Here is an 18,646-nt window from a genome sequence, read left to right as displayed (position 1 = left end):
ACTTCTCTGGAACAAGCTTCCAATTCACGTGAAAAAGAGCCCTTATTTCACCCTCTTCAAAAGCAACCTAGATCAATGGATGGGTGCCCAGAAATTCATTCCTGAGGTGGCACCCATTGTCCTACCTGGACAGTGGAAGTCATTATTAACTACCATAGACCCTTTCCTCTGTGAATCTCACTCACCTATTCACTGACTGGCTAACTTGGGATAAATATGGCCAGGCTTGTAAGGGCTGTAGGACCGTTAGCCTAGTAACCTTCTATGAACCTGTTTTACAGGAGCAGCATTATTTGCTGGCAGTGCAGTGTTTCATGTGCTCGTGTACAAGTAAATACAAACATCAACATTTATTTATGTGTCTAGCATCAAATGAACCAACAAGTCTGTAGGACAAACACTGTAAACAGGGATAATCATTCTAGTTTGAACGTAAGAATGAAATGTGCTGCTGCTAATTAAGGGAGAGGGGCGTAAGACCTGGAGGAATGATTCTGGCATGGGTAAAGCAGAGAAGCTTGGCTCTTTTTTGTGTACCTGTCTCATTTGATTAGATTTCATTTATACAAAGACAGCGCATCATTAACAGAGTTTTAGGAAGGCTGAGTTTTTGCAGGAGCTGCACATCTGTCTTTCCAACATTTATTTGTAAATAATATGAAAAGGGGTTGGTATAATGTCAGTTAGCGTAACCATGCATGCAACATTTGCTGAGAATATATATATATATATATATATATATAGAGAGAGAGAGAGAGAGAGAGACCTTCCTCTGCTTTAATAAAGAATCCAGGTAGGCATTCTAGAGGAGAGAGAGAGAGAGAAAAAAAGAAATAGCTGAAACGGATGTAGAGTGTTAATCTCACTAAAAGAAAGCCTAGATGGCCTAATTGTCTCCTTTATCCAGTTTGAGAAATGAAATGAACCAGACACATCTATTCATATCTTTTATGTAACAGACAGCTCTGTCTTACTCTATGGCTGAATGATTGTAGAAAATTAGAAAAGGTAGTTGGGAGTAAAGTTCTGGAACAAGACTGGGTGGGAGAACATCCTGTTATTGACATATGCTGTCTAATTTGTTACTGTCGTTTACTTAGTTAACTGCATAATAGCAAATTTATATACATTTTACTTATATAGTTTGGGAATAATGACTGAGCACTGCAGACGCAAAGGAGTAAAGTTTTTGTTTTTATTAAAGTAAACTTAGTCAGACACTGTGGAGGAAACTAAGGTACATTTACTGGCTTTTGAACACACATTTTTTTTTTAAATTAAGAAATGTTTGCATTTATGGTTCATAGGTCATTACTAGAAATATGGGCCAGAAAAACATTGATGATCCTAATCCAATTTCTCAACTGCCCCAGAGCACAATCTGGTTAAAAGAGAACCACACCCACAGACTCAAAAAACATGTTTATTTCATCATGGTTTGGTGTTTCCTACATTTTGACACCACTCGGACTATTTACAGGTTTTTAAATATTTTTTTTTACGTAATTTCTGAGTCTGACCACATGGGGTCTGGCATCTTGAAATAATTCTGATTGTTTCATCTGCCTCTAGGTATCTCACAATGCAGTGCTTGTCTGCAAAAAAATTACATCACACAGGCCTCTTTCTTCCTAAAACTCCTGTCACTACATTGATTTTACATGCATACACTGCTGTCTTTCAGTCAGTTTTAAGTAATGTTTCATGCCATTTAATGACTACTTAAAACACAAACAGTGCAAATGCCTAGAACAGATTTTTCAAAGTGCTTTTTACTGCTGCTTATTTTTAGAATGGCTAAACTGCAATCTTTTGTGAAGCCTGAATTGTACTACTTTGACTCAACTCCCATCCCCCTTTACATCTAACTTCCCTAGCTGTCAAAGCGCTAAGGGTAATTTGAGCTGTTACTGACTGTGATTGGCAGCTCACAGCAGGAGACTTGACTTGTGTACTGTTTCCTTGTTCTAACCTTTACTTTCTGTATGGGTAGGGGAAGGACCAGGGAGCTGTGACATCACAGCATGTGTGGGTTTTAGAACGGTCATAGTGATGTAGTTTGGGGAGGGAATTGGCAAGAAAACTACTTGTATTCAGTAGCCTTGATAACATCAATGAATTGGAGACTGCAGCAAGCTTTTCACTGATAACATCAATGAATTGGAGACTGCAGCAAGCATTTCCAGGGCGAGATAAAAGTTTTTTTTTTTTTAAAGTGAAACCACCACAGTACAGTAAGGTACTGTTCTAGTGGAGAGAAACAGTTGATTTAAAATATTTTAATTGCTCTATTGTTGTTTATTCATAGCAGGGACACTAAGTAGGGTGAAAAAGGACAGAGAATTTGAGCATTAGTAAGAGAATCCCGTTGTTGTCCTTTAAGTGACTTGCTTAGAGTCACACAGTAGACAATTGGAGGCTAATGAAATCATGTCCTTGACTACAGGAAGTAGCTCATTAACTAATAGCCTTAATCCACTCTGCTAAATGCCAAACTGAATGCTTTGGTCTAGTGGTCCGCTGAATGTAATGTCCAATAAAGGATAAAGAAGTTTCTGTCAAGACATTTTTAATTAATGTTAATGCAACTAGGTGGAAGTGTGTGTTATGCCTAATTCCCTCTATATGGCTTCAGATATGAATGCAAGCACAGGTAGATCAAATGAAGTATCACGCTGTATCAATCTGTGCTTTATTGTACATTCCTTCTAAATTAGCCTTCATATGGGGATTTTCGACTGGCTAGATTGAGTTTAATTAGTACTAGTATAGTACAATTACCAAAGGACAAAGAACGATTCAGCAGACAGTCGAATTTATTCAAACTTGCAGCCATTGACACAGTGGTAGCTTAATTAATGGGGGAAACACCTAACATCATATTTTACAAATTTTTTCCATTTAAGAATTTATTTTATATAAATTGCTTATGTGAGTTGTACATAGTTTTGTTGTAGCTTAATCAGACATCGGGAAGTGTCAACCCTTACATGCTGTGGACAGGAAACCACACTGTACAGTATTCATAAACTTTGGAAAAGAAAGCATGGTGTACAGTAGTTGCTTCATAGTCTGCCATATAGGCCAAACTGTGCAGAGTATTTTAGAGAACATTCCCCATATCCATTGTATTTGTGTGATATATAGATGCATGTTCTCTGGAGGGTATTTCAGATGCAGAGCATCACTGACTGCACCAGTGTTTTCAAACAAAAGATTTTGTATTTTTATACATTTTTATTCTGGTAAACTAACTGGATACAAGTATCCATTTTCAGGGGTGCCCTGGTTAAGTGACTTTGCTCAGAGTCACACAGTGGGCAAATGTAGGAAGAAGGACTCAAACATTATAACCTGTGCTGCAGGAAACAACTAATTTAACAGCCCACAGCCTTAATCCTTTGTGGTACCTGCCAAACAACTTAAAAAAGTTAAAAAATTCCTTTTTAAATATCTTTGGAGTATAATTCTAATAAGGACCACCCGATGATGGAATATGTGGGATGTGCCTACTGCTGGAGAAATTTACTCACTCAGACTTCATTCTCATTTATAAACTATGTAAGTCAAGGGTAAATCATGCATCAAAGTCCAAACAAATTAAATGCACTATCCTTTTAAATTGCAGAAAAAAAACTAATACCAGCACTGCAAATCCTGCACCACCTACAGCCAAGTGATTATTAGTATATAAATCCAGGAACAACATGATTAGACTGCTAATAAAAAATGACTGTAAAAAATCAGTTGGGTAGTCTCCAAAGTTAATGCAACTCAACTTGCAGACCTGAACATACATCTTCAGTTTACTGAACCAAAACACCACTCACGCTACTATGAATAAGAAGTTAAAATAGGATAATATCATGTTACTGATGGTGAGCATAAGTGCACCAAAAATAAATGCTACACACTGGCCTTTACATTACCATCTCATAATCTTTCAAAATGTACTCTACGGTGTTGGTTCTTACCAGTGATGTCTCGCACAGGATTTTGTTCCCTCGCACCAGGTTTCCAACCGTCATATGGAAGTATGTGCTGCCACTGCACCAGCTAGCGATCTTGTTAAAAAGATGTGTAGCTAGGATATCCTTAGGGCAGAAGAAAGACACAAATACTTATTTATGCAGGCACCATCCTGTTTATATGCAAACTCACAGATTTACTATTTGCAAAAATTAGAACTTTAGTACAAGGGAATCTTGAGAAAAATCAAAAAAATGTATAACATTTAATTTTCATTTTGTCAACTAGATAAACCTGCTAAGAACATGAAACAAATTTTAGAGGGAATTTACATGTACATGGAAATTAAATTATTTGTTGAAGATCACATGATATGCAAAACTCTGAAATGATAATTGTCAAATCCAAGTCTCCAGATTTTCAGGACAATGCTTTAATTACTGAGTTTTTCATAGTTGGGTAAGTGAATGACATCACAAGTAAAAGAAGTAAAATCTTTTTCTCGTTGTTTGCATTTCTGTAGGGGTAACCCTGAACCTACTTTCCTTTTCTATAACTGTATCATAACATATGTTAAGGGATACTGCAAAAATAAATTAGCAGATCTAGTGATGAAATTTAAGACTGAGGTACATTTTTGGAATGTTCAAAGCTTTACAGATTTTTAGAATTTCATAAATCGTGTTATTTCCAATATGTGCATATAACTAAAATTTTCCATCCCAGTTCCATAGAATAATGGCCGTACATTCTCTGAATGGTAAATGCTAAATCCTTCATATTTCTCTCTGATATTTTGAACCTCTTCTCACTAAGTAGACTAGGGCTTTGACTGCAACACAAGAAAAGATTATACAAGCTCAGATAAAACTCTTTCTTTCCACCTGTCGCACACTTTCATAATTCTGTTTTTCTGATATCCTGGCATGATGTCTCTATCCATTTTCCAAATCAGATATATCTCTTTAAAAGCCCTACCACAAAAGACTAGAGGATGAATGGCACAAAAACCCAGCCGGTGTGTTGTGATGCAAAAAACACCAAAATCCACAGTAACGGATAGTTGCTAAAGGTCAATAAACGCTCCAAGATGCTGTAGTTTAAAAGATGTCTTTAATCTTACAAACAAGAAACAAAATGCGTCGACCTAGGTTTCGTCCGACTACTCGGACTTCTTCAGAACAATGCTACAACAAAATTCTAGTCCTTAAATAACCGCTTTAATTGCCTTCGTTGTTCAATTGAATCAAAAATTGCATAATTGATCATAACCTCCTTAAAGAGACAACTCGGTTATAAAACTTAATCATTAGTAATGTCATAAGATTACATAAAATACAGTACTAATCTATGTGTTATGGTAATGTTAGTACAGTATGTATATGTGTATTTATAATCACATATGTAATATATATTTCTATATTTAATTTATGTATGTGTAAAAAAGTGTACCCATTGTGTAAAGTAACTTGATAAAGTGTCCAAGGTTTAAAAAAAACATGTAAATAACCTTTGAAAAATTTGAATAAATAATTAAATGTACGTATATTTCATTGCATAATTCATTGAATAAAAATGTTGTACAATGAGCCAAATAAATACCCACATATAAATAAATAAATAAATGGAATACCTAAACATGTAATCAATAAATAATAAGTCGTAAGATTAAATTTCAATATGAATTAAGAATATATGTATAATTACATTTATTTTTTATATTTATTTTGTACATATTTATGTGTGTCACCTGCCATCTACCCTCATTAAGTTTGAGGTGTACACCAAAATCTATGAGTATGTAAATGAACACATATATAAATAAATGTGTATACAACTAATAGACCTTAATTTGAAAACAAATATCATAATAAAATAATGAACAAGGTGGTGTATGTAATTAAAGTTAAATTTGTAACCATACATCACTAAAATGCTCATGTGATAAAATGTTACAAAACATTCTTAAAAACGTCCTCTGAAAAGTTCCCTAGAACATCTTGAAAAGATAAAACCTGTTATTTTAAAAGACTTTAAAAACTTTAAGAAATCAATGGGGTGGCTTCAAATGTATGATGTAATGTGTGTAAAAACCCAAACTGGTCTATTGGTACGTATTAACTATAACTGTATCATAACATATGTTAAGGGATACTGCAAAAATAAATTAGCAGATCTAGTGATGAAATTTAAGACTGAGGTACATTTTTGGAATGTTCAAAGCTTTACAGATTTTTAGAATTTCATAAATCGTGTTATTTCCAATATGTGCATATAACTAAAATTTTCCATCCCAGTTCCATAGAATAATGGCCGTACATTCTCTGAATGGTAAATGCTAAATCCTTCATATTTCTCTCTGATATTTTGAACCTCTTCTCACTAAGTAGACTAGGGCTTTGACTGCAACACAAGAAAAGATTATACAAGCTCAGATAAAACTCTTTCTTTCCACCTGTCGCACACTTTTATAATTCTGTTTTTCTGATATCCTGGCATGATGTCTCTATCCATTTTCCAAATCAGATATATCTCTTTAAAAGCCTTCTCCATCATATTTATACACGTACTGTCACAGGCAAGCTCTTTAAACCTCCTAAATCTGTTTTTGGTGTAATTCTTTCACCAAATTTGATATCTATACTTTATTCATTTGTAATTGTTTTACACCATGGTATACCTGTTTATGCTTAGAAGGTTTGCTCTAATCATATTTACTTGTACTTGACATGATTTCAGTTTTATTGCTGTATATAGATTTTTGTTTTATATATAATGGTATTTGTTGCTATTTAGCTTAGGTCATTTTGTGTGCTTATTTTCTGCTATGTTATTATCTGTATATTTGTAATTTCTGTGGAGCTTTTCTCCCCATTGCTGTCCTGAAAAGAGATTTCTGTCCATTTGAACTTTCCTAGTAAACAAATGAAAATAATAGTAATAATAATAATAAAAATAATAATAATAATTAGCACATGCAGTACTTAAAACTAACAAATGTCTTAATTTGTTGATGGTTAATGTTTAACAGAAGTGATAATCCTAACTAAAGTTTCTGTGGAAGTTTTTATACATTACTGCCCACTGTGTTTTGTTAAGAACTCATCAGAAAGTAGCTGAAGCCTCTGTCCAGTCCACTGAATTGATGGCATTGACTGCCCTTCCCTTTCACTTTTACTTGTAGCCTGTCCTGTGTTCTGGCAAAGGTGGTGTAAGGCAGCTTTACCTCTTACAAGGAAGCACTACTGGATTTTGTTTAACAGTTGTATGAAGTTAAGAAGGGTAGATGGTGGTTGTGCTGTTACATTTAGGGTTTGCTTTATACTTGCAACATCCAACCTTCACCGACAGGGAGAAACCATGTGATGCAATCAACTCATTGAAAACAATCTGTTCATGGAATTAGGAGAGATTGTATATGGGAATTGAAGAACAATCTTTGGAGTATTTTTCTGAACATTAGTCTGTACTCATGCTCTTCTTGTTACTCTGATACGTCACCTGCCATCCATAAACAAAGCACAATTTTCTTACTCTGTTTCTTGCCTACATGTAATTCAATAACCTCTCTGCATACCACTTTGGCAGTGAATTTGAATTTGACACAGCATCTAAAACATCATATAGTTCATGGCAGCAAACTCTATTACAGTTGTTATTCACAGATGAAGGTACAACACGGGCAACATTGAGAGGAAACATGCCACCTGCAGCTGAGACAGTGACTGAAAATAGAAAAGGGGTACTTGGAGTTGATATTTAGAGTGTTTATGAAAACAAGTAGTTTGGCCACAGTTCTTATGGAACAAGAAAAGAGTATAAAATAAAACAAAAAGATAGAGTATAAAATCTATTTAGGACTTTGCAACAAGTCTAACTCACTGAACAAAGTTACTGACACAGTCTACAGAGTCACTCAAAAAAAAAATTAAATGACAACTCTTCCACCTGATCTCCTTTTTTACTTATGCAAGAGGGCTTCCCCCTAATACTCAGGTGACAAAGGACCTTCACTAATGTAGATCCTTGCTAACAAGGATTGATTCAGCTACCAGGAATGGTAACTGATTCTTTTCTCATTGACCAGGTAGTTATCTATGTCTTGCCAGGGCTGCTCAAATATGCCCCTGTAAGAAAAGTAAATGTTCTGCGGTACTCAGTGGCTTGACTCTCACCTGACATCAAGGCCTTGATTTTAGACAGAGAAATCCTTCTCCAAATAAGGAAAAACTTTATAAAAACAACCAAATGTAACTACCTCTAAGATCTTAAAGAAGTGTCTCTTCCCCTCAATAAAAAGTTCTGGATAGAACTAACTATATTGCTGAAAAGGGAATCAGTAAGAATGTGAAGTCCTGCTGCACACTTACTAAAGATGACTTTACCATCTACTTTGGGCCCTCAATATACCTCACTTCCTACTAATCCAGAGCTCCCAGATGGACCTTGCACTGGCCTGTACAACAAACTCCTTGAAGCCTCTTTCCCATGGTACAGACCTGTCACTGTTAAGTGACCATGAAAGGATGTATAGCAGCCTGAGGAGATAACCTCTCACTTAGAGTTCTGAAGATGGCTGCCCAGCAAATTATACCACTGGTGTGGTGGCATCTAAGATGCTGCATAATTGAAGGTAGTACCAAATTTGCTCACATCATACCCTATTCCTAATGGTGGGCTTAAAGACTGAGTTAGGAACTGTGGACCCATGTCTGTACTGGGACCATTTTTAAAACAGCTTGAAAATGCTGTGCATTAATAACTTACATCCACCTTTTTACAGTACTAGCCTACTATCTGATTCTCAACATGAATTCAGGCCCATATACAGGTTAGAGACTCCAGTGATCTGCAGATTATGTTCTGATTGCTGTTAACAGAGGCCAGTGTACAAAAATCTTCTTTTAGGATTCAGCAAGGCATTTTTTACTGTATCTATTTATTTGAAGTTTGTCAAACAGGCAGTGGATTCATGCAAGACCCTTTTCAGTCACTACCCAGGCCATATGACAATTCTACAAACATACAAAAGCATAGGGCATACAGCAGCAATTATCTGCAATGTTAGTTTACAAAGTACTAACAGTTAAATTGCAAATGCTGCGATGTAAAATAAGTTCAGTATAGCAATATCAGGAGACAGCAACAAAACAGAATTCAACAAACATCAGTATGCAATAGTAGTTTAGCTGGAATTGCTAAAATGTGGGTAGCCTGGGTTAATTAGACTGCAAATCCATCAACCGCTGTAGATAATGGTAGCTAACCATTGTCTTTAAATAGAAGGGTTTATATTCTTTTTCTTCATAGCTTCGGCTAACAGTTCTGTACTCTTATATTGAGCAGAGCCATAATGAGGGTGGGATGAAGGGGGTGGCTGCTGGGTGCAAGCTATTAGGATGGGTGTGATAAACAGCTGATGATGATAGAGCATGTGAGCGTTATTGCTTTAGGAGGCCTTGAGGATGCAGCTTCATAAATGAATGCCAGTACTGCATTGATGGCTCAGCAAGTTGCAGTAATTGGATCAAGCAGTTTGTTACAGTTACACAGTTCAGTATAATTTGACAATATCTTTTTTTTTTTTTTGGGCTTCAGTTTTGAGTTAAGGGTTGCAAGAATGTGGGGAACTACTGAGGGTGCCAAATGACCTTGCTATAGTTCTCCCACTGATATAAGGAATATACAATGTGAAGACAGCAAATGTAAAAGGGATACATACACTGAGCTGCTTACAGGTCATAATTTTACAATCATCCCCCCATGTCACATGACTCATGCCAAGTTATGGTATTCCTTTCAAATATATACTATACTACTCCCATTCATGGGAACTGACATTCCCTGTTACTAATATTTAAATCAACTTAATATAGATTTAACTCATTCCCTCCAGTACAGCTCTTTTGAGTTTGCACCTTTAACTCCTAGTGCGTATAGTTTGAGCCTTTAAAAACATAAACTTATCACCTTACAGTTCAAATATTCAGATTTCTGGAAACATAAGTGTTAATAGCATTTATTCAGTTAAATGCTTGAAACTTGATTTTATAAGCCAAACTAAAGGCTGTGAATATTAATTTTGTAATGTTCTATAAATAGCTTATGAAATGTCATTAACCATTAAAGTAAAGCACATACTGGCTGCAAGATTTTCTTTATAAAACTGTATGCTTTCATATGAGGCTTTGTACTTCTATCTGTGTTACTTAACTGTTGAGATATTTAGAGAAATATAAAAATCATTGTTATACAAACAAACAGCATATGAGTAATATTCAGTATCTCTAGCTGCATTAGATAGAGGTCAAATATCAATACAACTGTGTTTCCATCAGGTATGCTTTAAGATGCAATCTTCTGATAACTTGTGTGTAGCATGCTTGGAATTATTAATGCAAATATGAACAAGCAATATTTGACACCTAGAGGCATCAGTAGGAGGTAACCGCAGAAATGCACTTGGCTGTAATGAGATGGCTCAGTCTGGACCTCTACCTGGACAATTGGATATTGCCTCTTATTCCCATGGATACAGACCACTTCTACAGCCTTTTTTGACATAGTCTTCTGTCTGCAAATGTATAGCCCTTTTATAACTGTAAACATGTTCAAAGAATTTAACAGCGCCTCCAGTTCCTTCCCATCTATAAATACAATATTCTATACTTAGTTAATTTAACAGCCACACAATAACAAAATGTAATTCCATCAATTCTAGTGTAGGTCTTATCACATTCCATAGGTTCTACATAATTTACATGTCTTTCTATAGGTTTCATAGTTGTATCAGAATTAACATTGCTGTTACTGAATTTATCAACATATCCCTTTTTTCCTGCATTTAAAACAAATTATATTGAACATTAGCATGGTGTAGAAGATGCAGATATTGTAAAAAATAATCCAGTTTCTGACCATAATGGAACATTAAATAAAGCTTGTAATTTTATGACCCTAGTACCTTGGGGTGAATCTCACTGCCTAACTTTGGCAATGCTTAATGACTACCAATGAAACAGAGATATGACTTTTGCAATACAATCTAGTATTTAAGGTCCAGAAACTTTTTATTAACAATTTTTTCTATCACTCTATGTGACTCACTTTTATATATAGACTTTCATTGCATTAGATTATCACAGCTTATGTAACATAACATTCAGAATCTTTTGGGTTGGACTGACACACCCACTTGCTAATTAACATCAGAAGTGACGGTATAAATTTGTCAGTCAGCAATATTTCTATCAGGGTGTCAGCCTTCTGAGTCTAACCACAAAGATATTATATATTTTAACTTGGGCAACTGTGACCTTAAAGTTTTTGGAAAAAGCCCAGTTATGAAAATTTTCAGACTTGGGATTCTAATGTTCATACCCTGCTTTCTTGCAGTCCTTGTAGTCTGTTCATTCCGTGTTCATATATGCATGTAAGGGATCTCCTGTCAGTTGTGCAGATAGTCTGCAAAGACCATTTAACTCAAGCTCATCTCTTCTAGCTGGTGACCTACTCAAAAGTAACTAGTAAGCCTTTAAATCCTCATCATCTGTTACTACAAGCTCATCCTGACTACTGTCATAACCACATAAAACTAATTCCTCAGTCTGCATAAATAGCCAAATGTCTCTGCAGTGTCAGTCAGCTGCAAACAGAAAGAGATAGATCTTTACCTTAGTTTTGGGGTTAAGTAGCGTGAATCCAACTCGATTAATAGCGATCAGCACAATATCTGGGAATGTTGGCTCGGATGTTTGCTGAAAAGTGAACAAAAAAGAGTGACAGTCAGCCTTGGTAATTATATGCTATTAATGTGAGAGAGTGTCAACTTTGCAGTGCCTTGTTTTCAGTTACTGGAAGAAATTGTCATATATAAGATGTGTTATGTTGTGTCTAAGTCTGTATAGGGACTTCTATACTGTTACTATTCTATACAGTATCACAGAATTTACATGTGAGATACTCTATGGCATGACATTTTAAAAAACGTAATGTGATGAGCTGTGCTAACAACAGACATAGATTTAAGGTCCAAATAGGAATATTGACTGTATCTTTCAAATCCTTGCAAGTAAAATTTAACATGCTTGGCTAGAAGCCATCAAAACTAAAACAACCAACCACCTCAAAGCATGCTTGGAGGTATTCTTCTAGAAGCTAAAAAAATGAGATATTGGAGAGGAAATTAAAAGTCATTAGAATTAATACTGTCTGTTTCTATTCACAGAAGCTTTAGACTCCAACCTCAGCTTCCCTTCCCTAAAGATCTCTTAAACAACAGGTATACACTCAACATAACTTTTACTGAACTTATACAAGTTTACTTCTAAAAGAATGATGACTTGGTGGTTTCTCTCTTCATCTGTGTGGCACTTTAATGCATATTAGCCTCTTCAGCCTATTCAGTGCACATTGTGTTGGACTGAAATGAATTTCCACATTATTTTTTTAAGAAGTTGTTTCTCTGGCTTCTACTTCTTACCGTTCATTAAATTTTAGATTTTAAGAACAGGTAAAGCCTACATAGTAAGGTTTTAGAAGCACTCCAATACACTAGAGGCCTTAAAACCCTGGACATGATTAGAAAGTCAGGCTTGCTCAAACTTTTACTGCATCAAGTAACACAAAATTAACTGTTATGTAAGCAGATTTCCTGGAACACTAACAAACAAATCATTAAGAATGTGAAGTCCTTTTGTACACTCACCAATGATGACTTTACTATCTACTTTGGGCCCCAATATAGCTCACTTCCCACTAATCCAGAGCTCCCAGATGGACCTTGCACTGGCCTATACAACAAACTCCTTGAAGCCTCTTTCCCATGGTACAGACCTATGACTGTTAAGTGACCATGAAAGGGTGTATAGCAGCCTGAGCAGATAACCTCTCACTTAGAGTCCTGAAAATGGCTGCCCAGCAAATTATACCACTGGTGTGGTGACTCCTAAGATGCTTCGTAATTGAAGGTGCCATCTCACTTGCTCATATTACCCTCTATTCCTAATAGTGGGCTTAAAAACCGAGTCAGCAACTGTGGACCCATGGCTGTACTAAGCCCATTTTCAAAACAGCTTGAAAAGGTTGTGCATTAGCAACTTATACCCTCTTTCTCTAGTAATAACCTACTTGCTGATTCTCAACATAATAAATTCAGGCCCATACACAGGGTAGAGACTGTACTGATTTGCAAATTATGTTTTGATTGCCACTAACAGAGCCCAATGTACAGACATCTTCTTTCAGGACTTCAGCAAAGCATTCTTTATTATTTCTATTTATTTGAAGTTTGCTAACCAGGCAGTGGATTCATGCAAAACCCTTTTCAGTCACTACCCAGGCCATATGACAATATTACAAACATACAAAAGCATAGAGCATACAGCAGCAATTATCTGCAATGTTAATTTACAAAATACTAACAGTTAAATTGTAAATGCTGCAATGTAAAATAAGTTCAGTATAGCAATGTCAGTAGACAGCAACAAAACAGAATTCAACAAACATCAGTTTGCAACAGTAGTTTAGCTGCAATTCCTAAAAGGTGGGTCTTCTTCTTCTTTCGGCTTTTCCTGGTTAGGGGTCGCCATGGATCGTCTGTCTGCTCATGATTGGCAGTGGAGTTTTACAGTGTCAAGTTGCCAGCCCGGCGCCCAGCCTTCCTAAAAGGTGGGTAATCTGGGTTAATTAGCTTGCAAATCCATTAACCACTGTAGATAACAATAGTTAACCATTATCTTTAAAATGGAAGCATTTATATAATTTTGCATCATTGCCTGGGCTAATAATTCCGTACTTTTGTATGTAACTTGTCATTCGCAGCTGACTCAATAGCTTAGGCATACAAGGCAGAAAACCTGACACCTCTGAGAGATGCTGAGTGTGTGGTGGAGATTTCATGGAGAATGGAAGCTCTTGCCTCTTTATCAAAGCAAAGGAATTGGTCCTTCTTTGTAGTTAAAACAAAAACGTACACAGATATTCACAGAAAATGCAAACAGCCAAATGTACATAAAATCTGCTCAAAGATTCTCAAGGAAAGCAATAATTCAAAGTATTGCCATTGTATGCTAGTGGACAGAACTGCAATTCCAGTCTCACATAGACCTACCACGACAGCAAACCAAACACATAAACACACAAAAACATACTTGGAGGCTCTAAATAAAAATCTGCCTAAGCAGCAGAGACCTCCAAAGCAGACACCCAAGCAACCGCTACCCCAAAACAAAACACGTGCAACACATAGCTCACAAAGCCAGTGTGCCGAACAGTCACAGCCCTTAAGGCTAAACAACACACCTGATACACTTGTAATAGGTGACTCTATCATCAGGCACACTGACGTCCCACTCACCAGGCTGAACAAGGAGAAGGTCACAGTGAGCTGCCTATTGGGTGACTTCAACTACCCAAGGCAAGTACAAATATGACTCAGTCATTGTCCATGCTGGTGTTAATGACCTGAGACGTACCTCCCTGGAGTACATGAAAAGAGACATAGAGGAGCTCTCTGAGCATGTAGCCCAGGTCGGTATGACCCTGACCTTGAGTAGCATCTTACCCTCACCAAGAATGATGCCACAGTATGAAGACAAGATTATCAATTTCAACAATTGGCTTAAGTATTGGTGTCATTCAAAGGGGATCCAATGCTTGTCAGCCTGGGATGACATGCTCGACAAGCCACGATGCTTCGCTAGGGACGGCTTGCACCTGTCACCCCTGGGCTTTTGGATATTGGCAAAGGCTCTTGCTACCCCCATAGTGCCTTTTTTAGGCAAGGCTCAAAAGACAAACCCACCTCCATAGGTATCACAAGGGATAAGAAACTAAGAGTAATGCTACTCAATGCCAGAAGTCTAAACCTCAAGATGCACGCACTCAAAACTCTCCTTAGCATGGAGAACATTGATATCTGTGCAGTAACAGAAACCTGGTTCATGGCTCTCAAGAGCACCCCAGCACTACCAGGTTATACCTCATACCATGCTTTTCATCCCCAAAACTTGGACCGAACCACAAAAGGAGGGGGAGTATCAATATTTGTCAAAGATACCCACACCTCCAGGTTGGTGGCACAGCACGAAGCATCAGAGACTATCCATGTGCAACTAACAGTGGGTAAAACTGCCTTCCAGTTTATAGCCTGCTACAGACCACCCACCCAAACCCAGGAACCCCACTCGGCCTTCCTGAGAACACTGGAAAATATGAAGGTCTCTCCAAACACCATTATATTGGGTGACTTCAACTACCCAACCATAGACTGGGAGCATTACTCTAGCTCCAACACCCTAGCCCAAAGGTTCCTAGAATTTATAAACTCAAATGCTATGGAACAACGTGTTACCACTCCCACAAGAGGGGAAAACATACTGGACCTGATCATCACCAACATGGGTACTCTATGCTCCAGACCAGAAGTGTATCCCTCACTGGTAAGATCAGACCATAAACTAATCTCACGGGATATTCACATCCCGACCCCACCCCATGCCCAGAAAACCACAGTGAAAAACTTCTCTAAAGCAAATTTCACACTCCTCAAAACCAAGGTGGAATCCTTCAAAGCCCCCGGACCTGTGGATAATACGGCCCAGACTGCAAAATCCTTTATAAATGCATTCTATGAACACCTTCAGGAATGCATGGATCATGCAATCCCAAATAAAACCAAGACCCAATCCTCCAAAGGCAGATGTCCTGTCTGGTGGACCCCAGCCATAAACAAACTATACAATAGAAGGAGGAAGCTACTACATGACAGAGCAAAATCCCAAAAAGGGAAGGCATCTCTGATCAGTATTAGCTACGGGCACTCATAAAATCATCTAAGGCCAGCTTCGAGAGAAAAATTGCGCAGGACACTAAGGATAATCACAAGGCTTTCTTTAGTTATGTTAGGAACCTGGGTGGTAATTCCCAGATATGCTCAGAATTAGTCCAAAATGACAAAAAATACACTGAACCCACAGACATTGCCAACATCCTAGCTGACAAGTTCAGCACAAACTTCTCCCCCCCCCTCCTCACCAAAAGGGCTAATATCTATCCCAGCAGAGTGCTGCTCCCTGACATCTCAGATGCTCAGGTAAGAGCTGCCCTCTCCAAAGCAAGAAACACAGCATCAATGGGACCAGACGGTGTCCCGGGCTGCGTCCTACATGAACTCCAAGAAGAGCTAAACCCAAACCTAAAACTACTGTTCAATCTTAGCCTTACTACAGGATATGTACCCAAAGAGTGGCGTACAGCAACAGCGGTCCCTCTCCACAAAGGTGGTGCCTCAACGGATCCTGGAAACTATCGCCCCATAAGTCTCACTAGCTTGGTCTGCAAAGCTATGGAAAGGATCATCATGGACCTTATAAATAAAGATATTGGGGACCTGCAGACACTGGATCCTACCCAGTTCGGCTTTGTTAAGGGCAGATCCTGCCTCTTGAACCTGGTCGATTTCTTTGAAACAGTCACCAAGACCATTGACAAGGGGAAGGTGGTCCACACAGCCTACCTGGACCTCGCAAAAGCCTTTGATACAATACCCCACTCAGGCATTATAGATAAGCTCACCAGCTTAAATATAAACCCCTATGTCACTAGATGGGTTGCAAACTGGCTCAAGGACAGAACCCACATGGTTAGAATAGCTGGAGCCATGTCAGACTCCAAACCAGTTACAAGTGGTGTCCCACAAGGCTCAGTCCTGGGACCTCTCTTGTTCGGTATATATTTCTCGGAGGTACAGGCCAACATGGAAGGACTGTGGCTGACCAAGTTCGCAGATGACTGCAAACTGGGCACCATAATAGACTCTCCAGCCGACACAAGCATCCTCCAAAAGGGCCTCATAGAAACAGACAACTGGTGCTAGAGCCATGGCCTCAAGCTAAACGCCAAAAAGTGTATAGTCATCCCCTTTGGCAAAAACAAAGTGCCCACAACTTACCACATAGGTGGTAATCCATTAAGTACAGAAGAAGTAATTAGGGACCTGGGGACCCAAGTTGATAGCAATCTCTCATTTGACAACCACGTGACCAAAGTGGTTAGAAAAACATTTTATATAGCCCACCTAATCATGAAGGGATTCACATCTAGATCAGGGGAGGCCATCGTGCCTCTTTACTCATCCCTCATCAGGCCCATAATTGAGTGCAATGCCCCTTTTGGGATGTACCTTACCAGACACCTGCAGCAACTGGAAAGACCCCAAAAGTACCTCACCAAGAGGATCAAGGGGCTCAAACAGATGCCGTATGCTGCTCGGTTAAAGAAACTCCAGCTCTACTCAGTGGCATACTGCCTGCTCAGAGGCAATCTGTGCCTGACGTATAAAGCCATGTCCAACCCGGAATTAATGGACATGCTGCACCTCAGAAAATCCAAATCCCATCGATCTACGTGCTCGAGGGACTTGAACCTCAGCACTGAAATAAATAGGACATGCTGGAGGGACAGATTCATAACCCAGAGGCTCCCTTCACTCTGGAATAAAATCCCAGTCCAGGTTAGGCAGAGTCCCTCATTGACTCTCTTCAAGAGGAATCTTGATGAGTGGATGGGAGATCGTAGGTTTACCCCGGGTATCACTTCTGTGTCACTGTTAGACAGAGGCACAGTATACTAACCTTGAAAAAGGGCATAGCAAAATTAATTTAATATGGGTGGCGAAAGCCATACACACTCTGGCTAGGCTTATAAATGCCCTAGGGCAGATAGCCTAGTATGAACCTATGAACCTTTGAAGGACAAGGGATGCTAATAAGATATCATATTTTGAGGAAAAGACTGCAATGAGAATCATTATCATGTCATTATGACAATTCCCTCAGGCCAGTGTGGGGAAGGATAAACCAGAACATAGTATTAAAAACTTAGAGTGATACAGGGGCATTAGTATGGCATAGATGATACAGATATCCTAAAAATATTACAGTTTCTGACCATAATGGAGCATTAAATAAAGCTTGTTGCTTTATGACCCTAGCACCTTGAATTAAACCTAACTTTGGTAATGCTAAATGACTACCAATGAACCAGAGGTATGACTAAATTAAAGAAATTTATAAAAATGAAGTTAAGGAAACTCTAATAAAAAAATGGAAAATTAAAAAAAAATGGGCAACAAGTGAAGTGGTTCGAAAAAACAGTTGTTAAAAAATAACTGGATGAAGTACTAAAGGACTGGGCTGGGTGGAATAACTACTGTGTTTTATAAAGAGAGTTTTTTTAAGCAGTCAATGGAGGGAAGGTTTTAAGGATAAAAACAGATGAGTGAGGTAGATGTAAAGTTTATACATAAGAGAACCGGAAGGACATATATTAATAACTGGATACAAATTATATTAAACAATACAGATTATAGTTTTTTTCATGAAAATTCTACAAAAGAGGTTTACTAATGATAGTAGTGATATATGATGTGATATAGTATGGTACAGCAGGAAAGAATGAAGAGGGATATTAATTTAAATAAAGAGAGGAGATGGACAATACAGTGAGAGTAAAATAATATAAAGTTGCTTGTGTGATATTGCAAATATGTTTGCTAGCATAGATCATGATAAAGCATGGGAGCCCCTAAGAAATTATGGAATATGTAGCAAAATTCTAAGAGTTTTATAGCCAGTGTAGGGAAAGACATGGGATAAAGTTATAAGCAAGGGAGTCT

General features: G+C 37.8%; 1 protein-coding gene across 1 annotated transcript in view; it reads right to left on the bottom strand.

The window, feature by feature from the left end:
- The window catches only part of LOC122801314 (unconventional myosin-VIIb-like), a 148,044-nt gene that overhangs the window by 43,451 nt on the left and 85,947 nt on the right, over positions 1-18,646 (bottom strand). The window contains exons 4-5 of the mRNA XM_044070858.1: positions 11,643-11,726; positions 3,975-4,094 (exon numbers count right to left, since the gene is read on the bottom strand). Of these exons, the coding sequence (XP_043926793.1) occupies positions 3,975-4,094; positions 11,643-11,726 (204 nt within the window). The remainder of the gene's footprint in view (positions 1-3,974; positions 4,095-11,642; positions 11,727-18,646) is intronic.

This window comes from Protopterus annectens, chromosome 4.part1 (genome assembly GCF_019279795.1).
Source record: "Protopterus annectens isolate FY-2018-M chromosome 4.part1, PAN1.0, whole genome shotgun sequence".
Lineage (NCBI taxonomy): Eukaryota > Metazoa > Chordata > Ceratodontiformes > Protopteridae > Protopterus > Protopterus annectens.
Note: the sequence above shows the minus strand (reverse complement) of the source record. Positions and strands in the feature narration are given on the sequence as shown.